This window comes from Callithrix jacchus, chromosome 19 (genome assembly GCF_049354715.1).
Source record: "Callithrix jacchus isolate 240 chromosome 19, calJac240_pri, whole genome shotgun sequence".
Lineage (NCBI taxonomy): Eukaryota > Metazoa > Chordata > Mammalia > Primates > Cebidae > Callithrix > Callithrix jacchus.
In genome coordinates, this window is record NC_133520.1 from 18726767 (window position 1) to 18739869 (window position 13103).

The 13103-nt window shown below is 42.3% G+C and overlaps 1 protein-coding gene across 12 annotated transcripts in view; it reads right to left on the reverse strand.

The window, feature by feature from the left end:
- HHAT (hedgehog acyltransferase) overlaps positions 1-13103 on the reverse strand; it is a 404480-nt gene that overhangs the window by 378786 nt on the left and 12591 nt on the right. For all 12 annotated transcript variants that reach the window (XR_013529748.1, XR_013529751.1, XR_013529744.1 and 9 more), the window contains exon 2: positions 4428-4559. Coding sequence is in view for 2 of the 12 variants with exons in the window: in XM_035280429.3 (XP_035136320.3) it covers positions 4428-4518 (91 nt within the window). In the remaining 10 variants the exon portion in view is untranslated. The remainder of the gene's footprint in view (positions 1-4427; positions 4560-13103) is intronic.

Sequence of the window (13103 nt, forward strand, 5' to 3'; positions counted from 1 at the left end):
TACTAGTTTATTAATCCATTTGCCTGATTAATGACACCGTGGCAGTTTCCAATTTTAAGCAATTATGAATAAAACTGCTATAAACATCCTTTTTTTGAGAGAGAGTCTTGCTCTGTCACCTAGGCTGGAGTGCAGTGGCACAGTCTTAGCTCGCTGCAACCTCTGCCTCCCAGATTCAAGCAATTCTCCTGCCTCAACCTCCCAAGTAGCTGGGACTACAGGCATGCACCACCATGCCCAGTTAATTTTTGTATTTTTAGTAGAGACGGAGTTTTACCACGTTGGTCAGGCTGGTCTCAAACTCCTGACCTCATGATCGGCCCACCTCAGCCTCCCAAAGTGCTGGGATTACAGGTGTGTGCCACTGCACCCAGCCTAAACATCTTTATTTTATGGCTAGTTATTTTGTGGATATCAACAAACTGACTCTAAAGTTTATACAGACAGGCAAAAGACCCAGCATAGACAACATAAGTAACAAAGTCAGAAGACTGACACCACCCAACTTCAAGACTTACTGTACAGCTACAGTAATCAAGATATTATGGTATTGGTGGAAGAATAGACAAAAAGAGCAACAGAACATAATAGGGAGCCCAGAAATAAACCCACGTAAATATAGCCAACTGAATTTTGACAAAGGAGCAAAGGCAAAACAGAGAGGAAAAGAGAATCTTTTCAACAAATGGTGCTGGAACAACTGGACATCTACCTGCAAAAAATGAATCTAAACACAGACCTTACACCTTTTACAAAAATTAACTTAAAATGAATCATAGGCCTAAATATAAAATGTAAAACTACAATCTTCCAGAAGATAACATAGGAGAAGCTCGAGATGATGTTGGGTATGGTGATGACTATTCAGATAACAAGACTGAAGGTACAATCCTTAGAAGAAATAATTGATAAGCTAAACTTGATTAAAATTTTAAAACTTCTGTTTTTCTAAAAACACTGTCAAGAGAATGAGAAGACAAGCCATACAGTAGTAGAAAATATTTGCAAAAGACACATCAACCCAATTTATAAACGGGCAAAAGAACCGAACAGACACCTAACCAAAGATACACAGATGGCAAATAGCCATATAAAAAGATGCTCCATACCATATGTCCCTCAGAAAATACAGGCGTGTTTCATTATAGAAAAACAATGAGGTACTACTACATACCTATTCGAATGGACAACATCAAGAACTGTGACGGTACCAGTTGCTGGCAAGATGTAGAGAACAGGAACTCTCACCCACTGCTGATAGCAATGCAAAACTGCACAGCCACTTTGGAAGACAGTTTGGCAGCTTCTTACAAAAATAAACAGATTCTTACTACGTGATCCAGCAACTGCACTCCTTGGTATTTATCCAAAGGAGGTAAAAACTTATGTATGTTCAAAAACATATGCATGATTTTTATAGCAGTCTTATTTGTAACTGTCAAAACTTGGAAGCAACCAACACGTCCTTCAGCAGGTGAGTGGATTAATAAACTGTGGTTTTTCTGGAGCACAAAATATTACTTAGTAGGAAAAAGATAGGAGCTATCAAGCCAGAAAGAGACATTGAGGAGCCTCAAATGCTCATTTCTAAGTGAAAAAAGCCAATCTGAAAAGGCTATATCTTATATGACTCCAAGAAAAGGCAAACATATGACATTCTAGAAAAGGTAAAAAGCTGTGGCCACAGTAAAAAGATTAGGAGTTACCAGGGGTTGGTGGGGAGGGAAGGGTAAGTAGGTAAAACACAGAAGTGTTTTAGGGCAGTGAATCAGCTCTGTATACTATAACAGTGAATATGTAGCGTTACACTAAAGAATGTACACCACAGCAAGAGTGAACCCTATTGTAAAGTATGGACTTTGGGCAATAACAATGTGTCAGTGTAGGTTCATCAGTTGTAACAAATGCACCCCTCCAGTGCTGGACGATGATAGTTGGTGAGGCTATGTATAGGAGCATGGGGTATATGGGAGCTCTCTGTACTTTCTGCTCAATTTTTCTGTGAATCAAAAACTGTTTTTGTTTTTGTTGCTATTTTTTGAAACATGGTCTTGCTGTATTGCCCAGGCTGGTCTTAAGCTCTTAAGCTCAAGTGATCCTTCTGCCTTAGTCTCCCAAATAGCTGGGATTACAGGAGTACACCACCATGGCTGGCTTTAAAACTACTTTTAAAAGAAGTATATTCAAAACAGAGTGTGTGTGTGGTGGGGCAGGATCTCCCAAAACAGTGAGAGATAATACAAGGCGGTTAAAAACACACACACACACACACACACACACACACACACACACACACACACACACAAAGCTTCAGGGTAGCTTGCTATACAGAAATGAGTAATGAAGACACCCTTCCGTGGAGGAGACTGTCAATTAACTGTTCGTGTCCCTTCTTGCTTTCTTCCTCTACAATAGAACCCTTGTGCTCTGGCTGGATAAATGGCTTCCCAACCAAAGATTACATTTCCTAGCTCCCCCTCAGTGAATGAGGCCACAGGACTAGGTTCCGGTGAGTAGCACTTGGATAGATGATATAAGCAACTTTCAAGTCAAGTTCTGAAAGGGGGAGGGCCTGTCTTCCCCTTCCCTTCCATCCTTTCTGCTGGTCAAAAAGCATACACAACAACAAGAGCTGGAGCGGTTACCTTACAAAAGGTGGGACAACATATTGAGGACGGCAGGGGAACGTGGGAGAAGGAACCAGGGTCTCTGATGCTAGCTAGACACCACACTAGCCATGGACTACAGTTACATTGACGGCTAAGTTTCTGCAGCCAAGCTTGTTTTCTAAATAATATCCTATCTCATAGGGCTGTGCTAAAGATCAAGTGAGACAAGGTACATGAAGTATCTAGCACACAGTGCCTGACACAGAGCAGGTTACTTCCTTCTACATAGGCTCTGAGAGCTCAGAGGCTCCAGCAAGGGAATGCAGCTACTTAGACGGCCTTGACCAAAGAACACTGCTCGTCTACTTTAGATGGTCAGTTCCTGCAACCAAGCCCATGGCTATGAGTGGGACACATTCAGAATGGAGAGAAAGGTCAACCCTGGTGATCCATAGGGCAGCAGATGCTGAAGGCAGAGCCTTCTCAACTGTACTTCCCAAAAACTACCTTCGTCATTTTAAATGACTGCATTACTTTCAATGTGCTGTCTTGCTTTTAAGATAAGACCAAATATACAACACGGGTCTTTCACAGCCTATCCCTGCTCTTTGATCTAAGCTCAACTCTTTTACTCCCTCATCACACTCTGCACTGTAGTCCTGCTGAGAGGTTTGTAGTTCCCTGATCATGGTAAGCTATCCCCAACAGCATTTGCCTGCAAACTTCTCTCTGTTCAGAGTTCCTCTGCTCACTTCTCTACCTGGCTGACACTTGCTCTTCTTAAGACAAGCCTCAGTAATCACTATCACCTCTAGGATGCTCTCCCTACCATGGCAGAGACTGCTTTATGGTCCTTTCAAAATTCTTTCTCTTTCTTCCATAAAATAAGAAGTTTTAGGCCAGATGTAGTGGCTCATACCTGTAATCCCAGCATTTTGGGAAGCTGAGGTGGGAAGATCAGCTGAGGTTAGGACTTTGAGACCAGCCTGGCCAACATGGTAAAACCCTGTCTCTACTAAAAATACAAAACTTATCCAGGTTTCATGGCAGGTGCCTGTAATCTCAGCTACTCAGGAAGCCGAGGCAGGAGAATTGCTTGAACCCCGGAGGCAGAGGTTGCAGTGAACCAAGATCACACCATTGCACTCCAGCATGGGCAACAAGAGTGAAACTAGGTGAGAGAGAGAGAGAGAGAGAGAGAGAGAGAGAGAGAGAGAGAGAGAGAGAGAGAGAGAGAGAGAAGTTGTAGATAGCACCTAGCCACTAAGCTAAACACTATTTCCCAGCCTCCCAGCTGTGTCCGTGGGACTCAATGCTGGCTAATTGGGTGTAAACAGGAGTGACAAGTGCTCCTTGCCAAATAAACGAGGGCTCCCATTCCCCTTCCTATGGGCTGGAATGTGACCTGATAATGACTCATCCCCAATACTCAGACAAGGCAACACACCAAAGACAGCAGAACAGGAAGATAAATCGAGTCCAGGTCTCATATGTCTCAGAAGAGTCATGATGAAAGACAAATTTAAGAGTTTACTTTGAATTCTGAATAAAAATCCCCTCCATGGCCTTCAGTAGCCATTGAATCAAACCCACCAATTATAGAAGACAGGTCACAGCATCACTTAAAAGCCCCAGGATTAGGGTAGAGAACTTCATGGACTCAGGTTACTGATTCAAACTATCCAAGACAGGGGGAAGCAAATCGAGGTCCACTTCATCTTGACACTACTGGGTCATCTTCCTGAATCTTCCACTTCTGCTCCTTTTTTGACAGGTGTTTCCTCGTTTGATAGGAGGTCAGAACAGCTTGAGCCTTACCTCTGGACACTTTGTAAACTTCATAGAAGGAATAGAAGTGGAAGCCTAGTGAGGCGAGTAGGTAAAGTGCCAGTTCCCATCGGGGCAGCATGGCTCCTTGTCACAAAAGTTTCCGATGCCCACGCTGAGTTTCTGAGAAACAGAGACAAAACATTAAGCCATGAACATGACAGTAGAGAACAGCCTCTTAACATCGATTCAGTTAGTTCATACTCCCAGCGATTCATCACTATTCATGGTGGTATAGGCATAACCCCAATCAAACCTCCTTCTTACCCCACCCTGCATCACACACACACACACACACACACACACACACACACACACAGCCTGTCAAATTTGTCAGGTCTTTTCCTAGGAGTTCCCACTGCCTCCAATCAGAGGATACATCGGACAGTTCTCTACTTATTGCATAATATACCTGTCTCTTCTATGGAGTGGATTCTCAGATAGCAGGGACCATGATCTCTGACTCCCCAGCCCCTAGCAGAGTGCCTAGAATGTAGCAAAAAGGGACTACCAGGTGCTCTGTGAATAATAAATGGCTTCAAAAAGTCTGAAAAACACAAACAATATCCAAACCTCTAAGCCAACAGACTCACCATCCTCGTCATCCCTTTCAAGTATCATCCTATGGGCCAGGCATGGTGGCTCATGCCTATAATCCCAACACTTTGGGGGGCCAAGATGAGAGGAACACTTGAGGCTAGCAGTTCAAGACCAGCCTGGGCAACATAGCCAGATCCCATCTCTACAAAAAATAAAATAAAAACTTAAAATAAAATTGGCTGGGTGTGGTGGTGCACACCCGTTACCTCATCACTGTGGGAGGCCAAGGTGGGTGGATCACTTGAGGCCAGGAGTTTGAGACAAGCCTGACCAACATGGCAAAACCCATTGCAACTAAAAATACAAGAATTAGCCAGGCGGGGTGGTGCTTGCCTATAATCCCAGCTACTCAGGAGGCTGAGGCAGGAGAATCACTTAAATCCAGGAGGCCGAGGTTGCAGACAACCAAGATTGTGCCACTGCACACCAGCCTCGGTGACAGAATGAGACCTTGTCTCAAAAAATAAAAATAAAAGAAATCCAGTACTATCCTATAGTTGATTATCAGAATGGAATAATATAAACCTCTCTGTCTGCCATACATCTATGCACTCTCTTATTTATGTATTTTTAGAGACAGGGTCTCTATGTTGCCCAGGCTGGTCTTGATCTCTGGCCTCAAGTGATCCTCCCATCTCAGCCTCCCGAGTAGCTGGAATTACAGGCACAAGCCTCTGTGCCAGGCCTCATCCATACATTTCTTAAAGAGAAGTTAATGACATAACCACAGGCATCTGTGATGGACGCTGCTCATTACCCACCACCCCTCACTACCCCTTTTCAGTATTCAGTCTTTCTTCTTACACAGCAATTAAAATTTCGTCTGGACACAAGATGCTGAGCTCAACACTACATTGTAGCTAAGTGTGGACACCTGAATAGCTCCATTCAAAAGGGTGTGAGTGAAGGGACGTGACTGTGGCCATCTCTTTCCTGTTGAAAAGAGTTGGAACAGCCACCGTGAAGAGGCGACAGCCACATGAACAAGACAGAGGCCCCTCAGTTCTCAACTCCATGTACCATCCTCAGCCAGCCAAGTGCCCCAGACCTCTTATATCTGGACTGTTACAGGAAACAGAAATGCATTTCTAGGTTGTTTAAGCCTCTCCTCTTCTAGATCTCTCTGTCATGGCAGCCATGACCATATTTTAAGTAATAGAGAAAGTACGAGAAAGTTCGGTCCTAAAATTCAGCAAATTAAATGATTCCAAATGTTCCCAAGTAACAGAGTTCACTGAATCCAAACCCTTTTATGGCCTTTACTGCTTTAAACCTCTCAAGTATGTCTCATTATGGATGCCAAGTTAAGAGCAAAATTTTAAGCCCCCCCCCACCAAGAACTTCTAACATGTGACAGTAATGCCAAAACCCAGAATTCACATGTTATCCCATTTTGTTTTCTCAACAGCCTGGTGAAGTAGGTGGAAGTGGAACAGAGGAGGTAGGCATTTTATAGATGACAAATGTGATGAGGTCACAGAGCCAGAAATAACTGAGCCAGAGCAAAAAAAACAAATACTGCATGATCTCACTTATATGTGAAATCTAAAAAAAGTCAAACTCACAGAAGTAGTGGTTGTGGGGGGCTGGGGGGAAGGGTGGAAGATGTTGGTTAAGAAATACAAAGTTTCAGTTGGACAGGATGAACACATTCTGGGGATCTATTGTACAGCATGGTGGTTACAGTTAACAATAATGTATCTATTCTTGAAAAGTACCTCACCATAAAATAAGCAGGTTACCTGATGGATATGTTAATTGCCTTGATTTAATCATCTCATAACGTATAGCTAAACACTACCTTGTCCAACATTTATATGTACAATTTTTGTCTAAATAATGAGTAAACAAATAAGTAAATAACTGAGCCAAGGCTCAAAGCCAGGTCTTTGGACCCAGAGTCCTCCCCCTGCATTCTGCCACAGCCAACCCCATTAATGCCAATGTACAGTTACTCAGACTCTGCCACACACAAAGTCCTTTCTTCAAGCCACTGGGAGACAGAGCAGGGAGGGAAATGAACTTCAGCTTTGATAAATCATGATTTCAGAAATAAGTGGTCTTGCACCGAGAGTGCCCCACTTCATTACCTAAAAACCATCAAGAAACTTTGGTGTAGCCTTTTTCTGCAACCTAGGAGATCCAGAAGCAATCACTCACTCATGCTTTCCACAAGCCTCTCTATGCCCTGGTATTTCAATAACACTTGCTCAAATTCTTACTATTTCTCAGAACTGCTTCTAGCTTTATCCATTTCTGCTCACAATTTATTTTTAAATACTTTCATCTTTAGAATAACAAGACTCCTTTCTGGAACTTTTTAGGAATTTGGTAGTCTTCCCTTTAGTCGGATGGTAATTTTAACTTCTTGGTTTATAATTTAACGTCTTGCCTGTTGAAATATGTTGCTGTTACACTGGATGACCTCTGTCTCAGGAAGAATCAGTGATTAACTAAGAGCTGATCTCTTAAAAAGGCTGCTGAAATTTGAATATAAATGATCTTGGAGATTAAATGAAAGTTTTAAAAGGCCTACTTGTTAGATGCTTTTCAGAAACATTCTATCTGAGACAATTTTCCTAGAAAATTCAGTTTAATAATTTCCCCTTTCAGTGCTACCCCTCCCAGGTTTTTTGTTTGTTTGAGACAAGGTCTAGCTCTGTTGCCTAAGTGGGAGTACAGTGGCAGGATCTCAACCTGCTGCAGGTTCAACTTCCCAGGCTCAAGCAATCCTCCCACCTCAGCCTTCTGAGTAGCTGGAATTACAGGTATGAACCACCACACCAGGATAATTTTTCTATTTTTGTTGCCCAGGTTGGTCTCAAACTCCTGAGCTCAGGAGGTCTGCCTGCCTTGGCCTCCCAAAGTGGTGGGATTACAGGCATGACTATATTCTAAGCACCACACCCAGATTAGTGCTGCTCTTAGCTGGATTGTACAGTGAGTCCCTATTTAATGTCACCAGTAGGGTCTTTGAAATTGTATCTTGAAGCAAAACAATGTATAATGCAACTAATTTTACAATAGGCTAATTGCTATAAACAAAAGATAAGATCCTACTGCATATTTCTGGTCACAAAAGCATCAAACATCTAAATAAAGACCAAAACACCTTTTTTTTTTTTGAGATGGAGTCTTACTCTGTCACCCAGGCTGGAGCACCGTGATATGATCTCGGCTCACTGCAACTTCCACCTCCTGGGTTTGAGTGAGTTCTGCCTCAGCCTCCTGAGTAGCTGGGATTACAGGTGTGCAACACCATGTCCAGTTAATTTTTTTTTTTTGTATTTTCAGTAGAGATGGGGTTTCACCATGTTGGTCAGGCTGGTCTCGAACTCCCAACCTCATGATCTGTCCACCTCAGCCTCCCAAAGTTCTGAGATTACAGGAGTGAGCCAACACGCCCAGCCCAAAACACTTCTAATAGTAAACACTGAAATAAACATGGGCTATACATACATTTAAAGATCAATAAGCACAAGTAAGATCATTATTTACCCAAGTTTGATGAATTAGCAAGTGATGGCAGTTGTAGTGATGGTGGGTTAAACCAAGGACTAAAATGTTTACAAAGCAAAAATGATAAGGAGTACCTCCTGCCACCAAGCAGTTCAAAGCATTTACAGTTAAGGTGGGCTCCCCGAGTGCTTTCATACTACATTATTTATTGTCATGCATGTGTATGATTATCACAGACTTTACACATTTGTGAGATAATTTTTATTCATTCATTCATTTTCCACCCCACCTGTTCCAATTCAGTGTCTCTGGTGGCTGGAGCCCATTCCCGCAGCTCAGGATGCAAGGCAGGAACCCACCCTGGACAGGATGCCATCCCAGCACAGAACCCACTCATACTCACACCCTCACACTCATTACCAAACACAGGTTCAGCTGCTTGCCACTTGCAAAACAAATCAGCAAGATAGAGGTACGGTAGAAGGAAAGTGACTTTAATATACACCAAAGCTAGCAATGGGGAAGATGGCCTAGATTCTTGCCTTAATGAAACCACTTGAGATTTCCAAGCGAAGTGCAAAGGTTTGAGAAGGGAAAGGGAGTTGTGGCGTGGGGTGAGGCAGTGCAGACCCACATGCTTGTTCCAATGACTTGTCTTGAATTGCTGCTCCCTCTTGTGAATGGGCTGGCATCATCTCAGGCTCAGCTGGGTTGTAAATTAACTGCAGCCTTGAAGCAATCTCCTGGTAGGGGAGATTTCCACAGGTACCTGTCCTGTTTCAAGATCTAGTCTCTGGAACCTCAGCTTCAAGCTGAAGGGGGCTAAAAATCGACTGAAAGCAGGTAACAGTGACCCTGAGGGGTCCCCAAAACAGGAAGCAATTGCAGGGATTCCTAGGAATGTCTGGCTTTTGTTGAATTTGGATTCCAAATTTGGAGTTGATGGCTAAGCCACTTTATGAGGCCTTTAAAAGGGACTAGATTCAGAGCCCTCTGAATCAACAGGCATTCGATGCCATCACAGAAAAACTTAATAGGGTACTCGGTCACACTCACACACTGGGACATTTAGACACCCAAATTCACCTAATTTGACAGCTTTGGGATGTCAGAGGAAACCCAAGTACCCATAGAAAACCCCTGCAGACATAGGGACAATGTGCAAACTCCAGGTAGACAGGCAGAAAATCCATTTTCTTTTCTTCAATGGTATAAGGATACAATGAAATTGTTTGAATGAAATAGTAACATTATTGAAACAATGTTATTATTTCCTGCTATGTTTTATAGATATATACACAAAGATACATAGTAACTAGCAGCAAACCAGCAGGGAACTCAGCAGCAAAACTAGCTATCCCCTCACCCCCAAAATTTAGGGATTGAACCAAATAGTCTCCACCTGACAGCACAGTAATAACTTCTGACACCAAACCCACCTGTGGGGTTGGGGGAAGAGGGATGGGAGAGGGGAGGGGTAGAATCCCAGGCTCTGCCATTTATTGATTGAGGAACTTAAGAAGATGATGGCCTCCCAGATGTTTTCTCATAGGGTTGTTGAAGGGGTTAAATGTAAAATGCTTAGCCCAGGGCCTGGCACTGAATAAGCACTCAACAAACATTAGCAGTTACTAGTTAGTGAATTTCATTCAATAGGAGCCTACCTATCCCTGACCCTTACTTTCTCCGTGAATCAAAGAAATCTGACCTTCCTGAGGTGTGCCCATCCTACGGGCATCCTGACCTCTTTCAGGAGGTTGGAATCCCCAGGGCTTTAATATCTCAATCCTCTTCTGATGACCAATCCCAGGCCACCCTGGACAGCAAGCAAACCGTCCTTGGGGGACACCTGCGAGCTTTCTGCCCGGTGCCTCTTCCTCTCCACCCACCTCTCTGCTACCCCCAAGGAAATGACAGTCAGTACTTTCCATTTTCATGTTCATCACTCTTGCTACATAAATGCCAACTCATAACACCATCACCACGCACTCACCAATCCTCCTTAACAGGTCTTTCTTCCTCACACCTCTTTTCAACTCTTGCCCATTTATCTCAGGAAAATTATTCCCCTACTTTGTTTTCCCTGTTTATTTCAGCTGTGCAGCCAGAAAGTAAATCAGAGTAGATATGTCTTGAGGGATTTATGACCCAACAATATAAAAGAACAGGAAAGCTGTACATTTGCAAATATAACTGGAATCTTTTTTAAATGTCCAGGCCCTCAGAGGTTCCCCAAAACCCTCTCAGAAAATGCTCAAGTTTCCATTTCTCATGCTCTAAACAAGCATTTCCCTCTTTAGGCAGAGCCATCAGGCTTAAATCAAGGAGATTCTTAAACATGGAAGTGATGCTTCTTTTCTGTTTTCATGCACACAGTCCTGCAGCAACATATCAGCCAAGTGAGTAGCTGTGAGATAACCTAGAAAAGTAATCACCACTTACAACATCGTTTCTATACAAAACAGCCAATCTATAGGGACACAGCCTGTTTTTAAGAAGTCGTCTACCTGATTAACCTACGTAAACGAGATTGCACTATTGAGATGTAAGAGTGAAGGAGGGTTGTTGGAATGTGTGATGGTGAGATGTGTCTAAGAACACTTCCACCACGTGGGAACACTGATCAGGACTGTAAAGAGAAAGTGTGGCTGGTTCAGGGAAGGGAGAACAGGAGCCAAGTGGTAAGGAGTCTTAAAATATACGATTTCACGTTTCAATTGATTTCCTGCAGATACCTCAGGCTTGCAAGCCAGCACATATAATTATTTGAATGAAGCTCCACAAAGAAGCCCCTTGATGCTGTGATAGACCCAAGAGGCAGGGAGGTTGATGATTTAGGCCTCTAGTGAAAGTAGAGAGAGTGCTGGAACCAAGCCATGGAAATTGGAAAATACTAAGTTGTCCCTGGCATCAAACTAGTCCAGAAGTTGGTAAGGGGAAAAAAGAGGAAGAGAACAATAGCAACTCCAAAACTGTAAGACAACAGGATCTTGAAGCTAGATGTTGCTGAAAAGAGAATTTTAAGGCAAGTGAGTACAAAGCGTTAGAACATGCATTTAATATTAGACATTAAAGGAAATCAAAGCAAAGGTTTTCCTCGAATCAGAGGGAAGGAATTTAGACTAGAGTAACAGAAAGCTTTCTCCACCTCAAATTGGGTACAAACACCCCAAAGTTGAACATGTCAAAAAAAATGTATTTATTTGGGAATTATAGAACACAAGTGGGCCACAGAATAAAATGTTAGCTGTAAAATGGCAAGAATCTCTCAGCTAACAGAGCTTTTCTATACTGGAGCTACTTACATTTGCATTTACTTTAAAATTTAACGCTCTACCTGCTTTCAAAGATATCATCTAATCTGATCCTCACAGGAGGTAGTAAGTTTCTAGGTCCCTTTCAGGAATCAGAATCCTGCTCAGGAAGAAGCATCGATCTGCCCATGGACAGAGAAGCCAGCAATGGAGCAGAAATTAGAACCAAAATTCCCAACCCCCACGGTCATACAGGCAGAAATCCTGTTCCTTGATCTTGGAAGAAAAGTACGGCTCACCTTGCCAAAGCCTGAAACATGCATAAACATAATGGCTGCAAGATGCTTTTCCCCCAGCAACTTCCAGTATCATTTCAAAAGGACTTTAGCTTTACTTCCAGTGCAGGCAACTAACGGATTCCAACATTTCCGTTTTAAATTTTTTCTGCTCTTAAATCTTGATACCAAGCACTAAATGTGCTATTAACCAATACTCACATGCACCAGAAGACTTTAACAAGAGAGCTCTCATCATCAAGCTAACAATCCTTCCATGTCAGCATCACCATCATCACTTCTACCAACTCACTGCTTAACGTCCTAAATGAAGATTTCCCTCTACTGTGTTTTCTTATGCTTCAGTAATAGCTGAACTAGAACAAGTACTATTTACAGATTTCCTATGGCTGAAAAAGCACTTTACAAGTATTATCTCATTTAATCTTCATAACAACCCTTGAGGTTGGTGCTTCTGATAACCTCACTTAACACAAGAGGAAACGAAGGCCCAGAGAGGATAAGAAACCTGCCCCAAACAACACAACCGGTAAGCAGCAGAGCTTAGCTTCATACCCACAGAGTCTAACTCTAGCGCCTTCCCTCAGCCACCTCACTACTCTTACAGAGTGTACTGGATTCATTTTTTCCAAAATCTATAATGAAATCTATTAGAAAAGCTAGAAGGTAATATAAGTGGTCTAAATGTAATAGAATTGTTCAATGTTATGTATAACATCACTCTGAGATGAAAAAAATTTTAATCAATGAAATATAATCAAAATACACATGAAACATCTAACTCACATACATTCCTTAAAAGATTTACTGAAAAAGGCAAATTGAACTAAATAGATTTACCTTGGAAATAAGATGGGAGAGTCAACAGTTATGCAGAGGTAAGAGTAAAATTGAAATAGCTCTAAATTCAGGAACAAATGAGTTCTCTGGAAACCACAAGTAATAGAAGTGAAAGCAGCACATACCCACTGAAATCACATCAGCTTTAAAGAAAATCAAATAGAGCAATATTCCATCATATTTGGAAAAAGTGGTATGAGACTTTTGCCTTTTCCAGG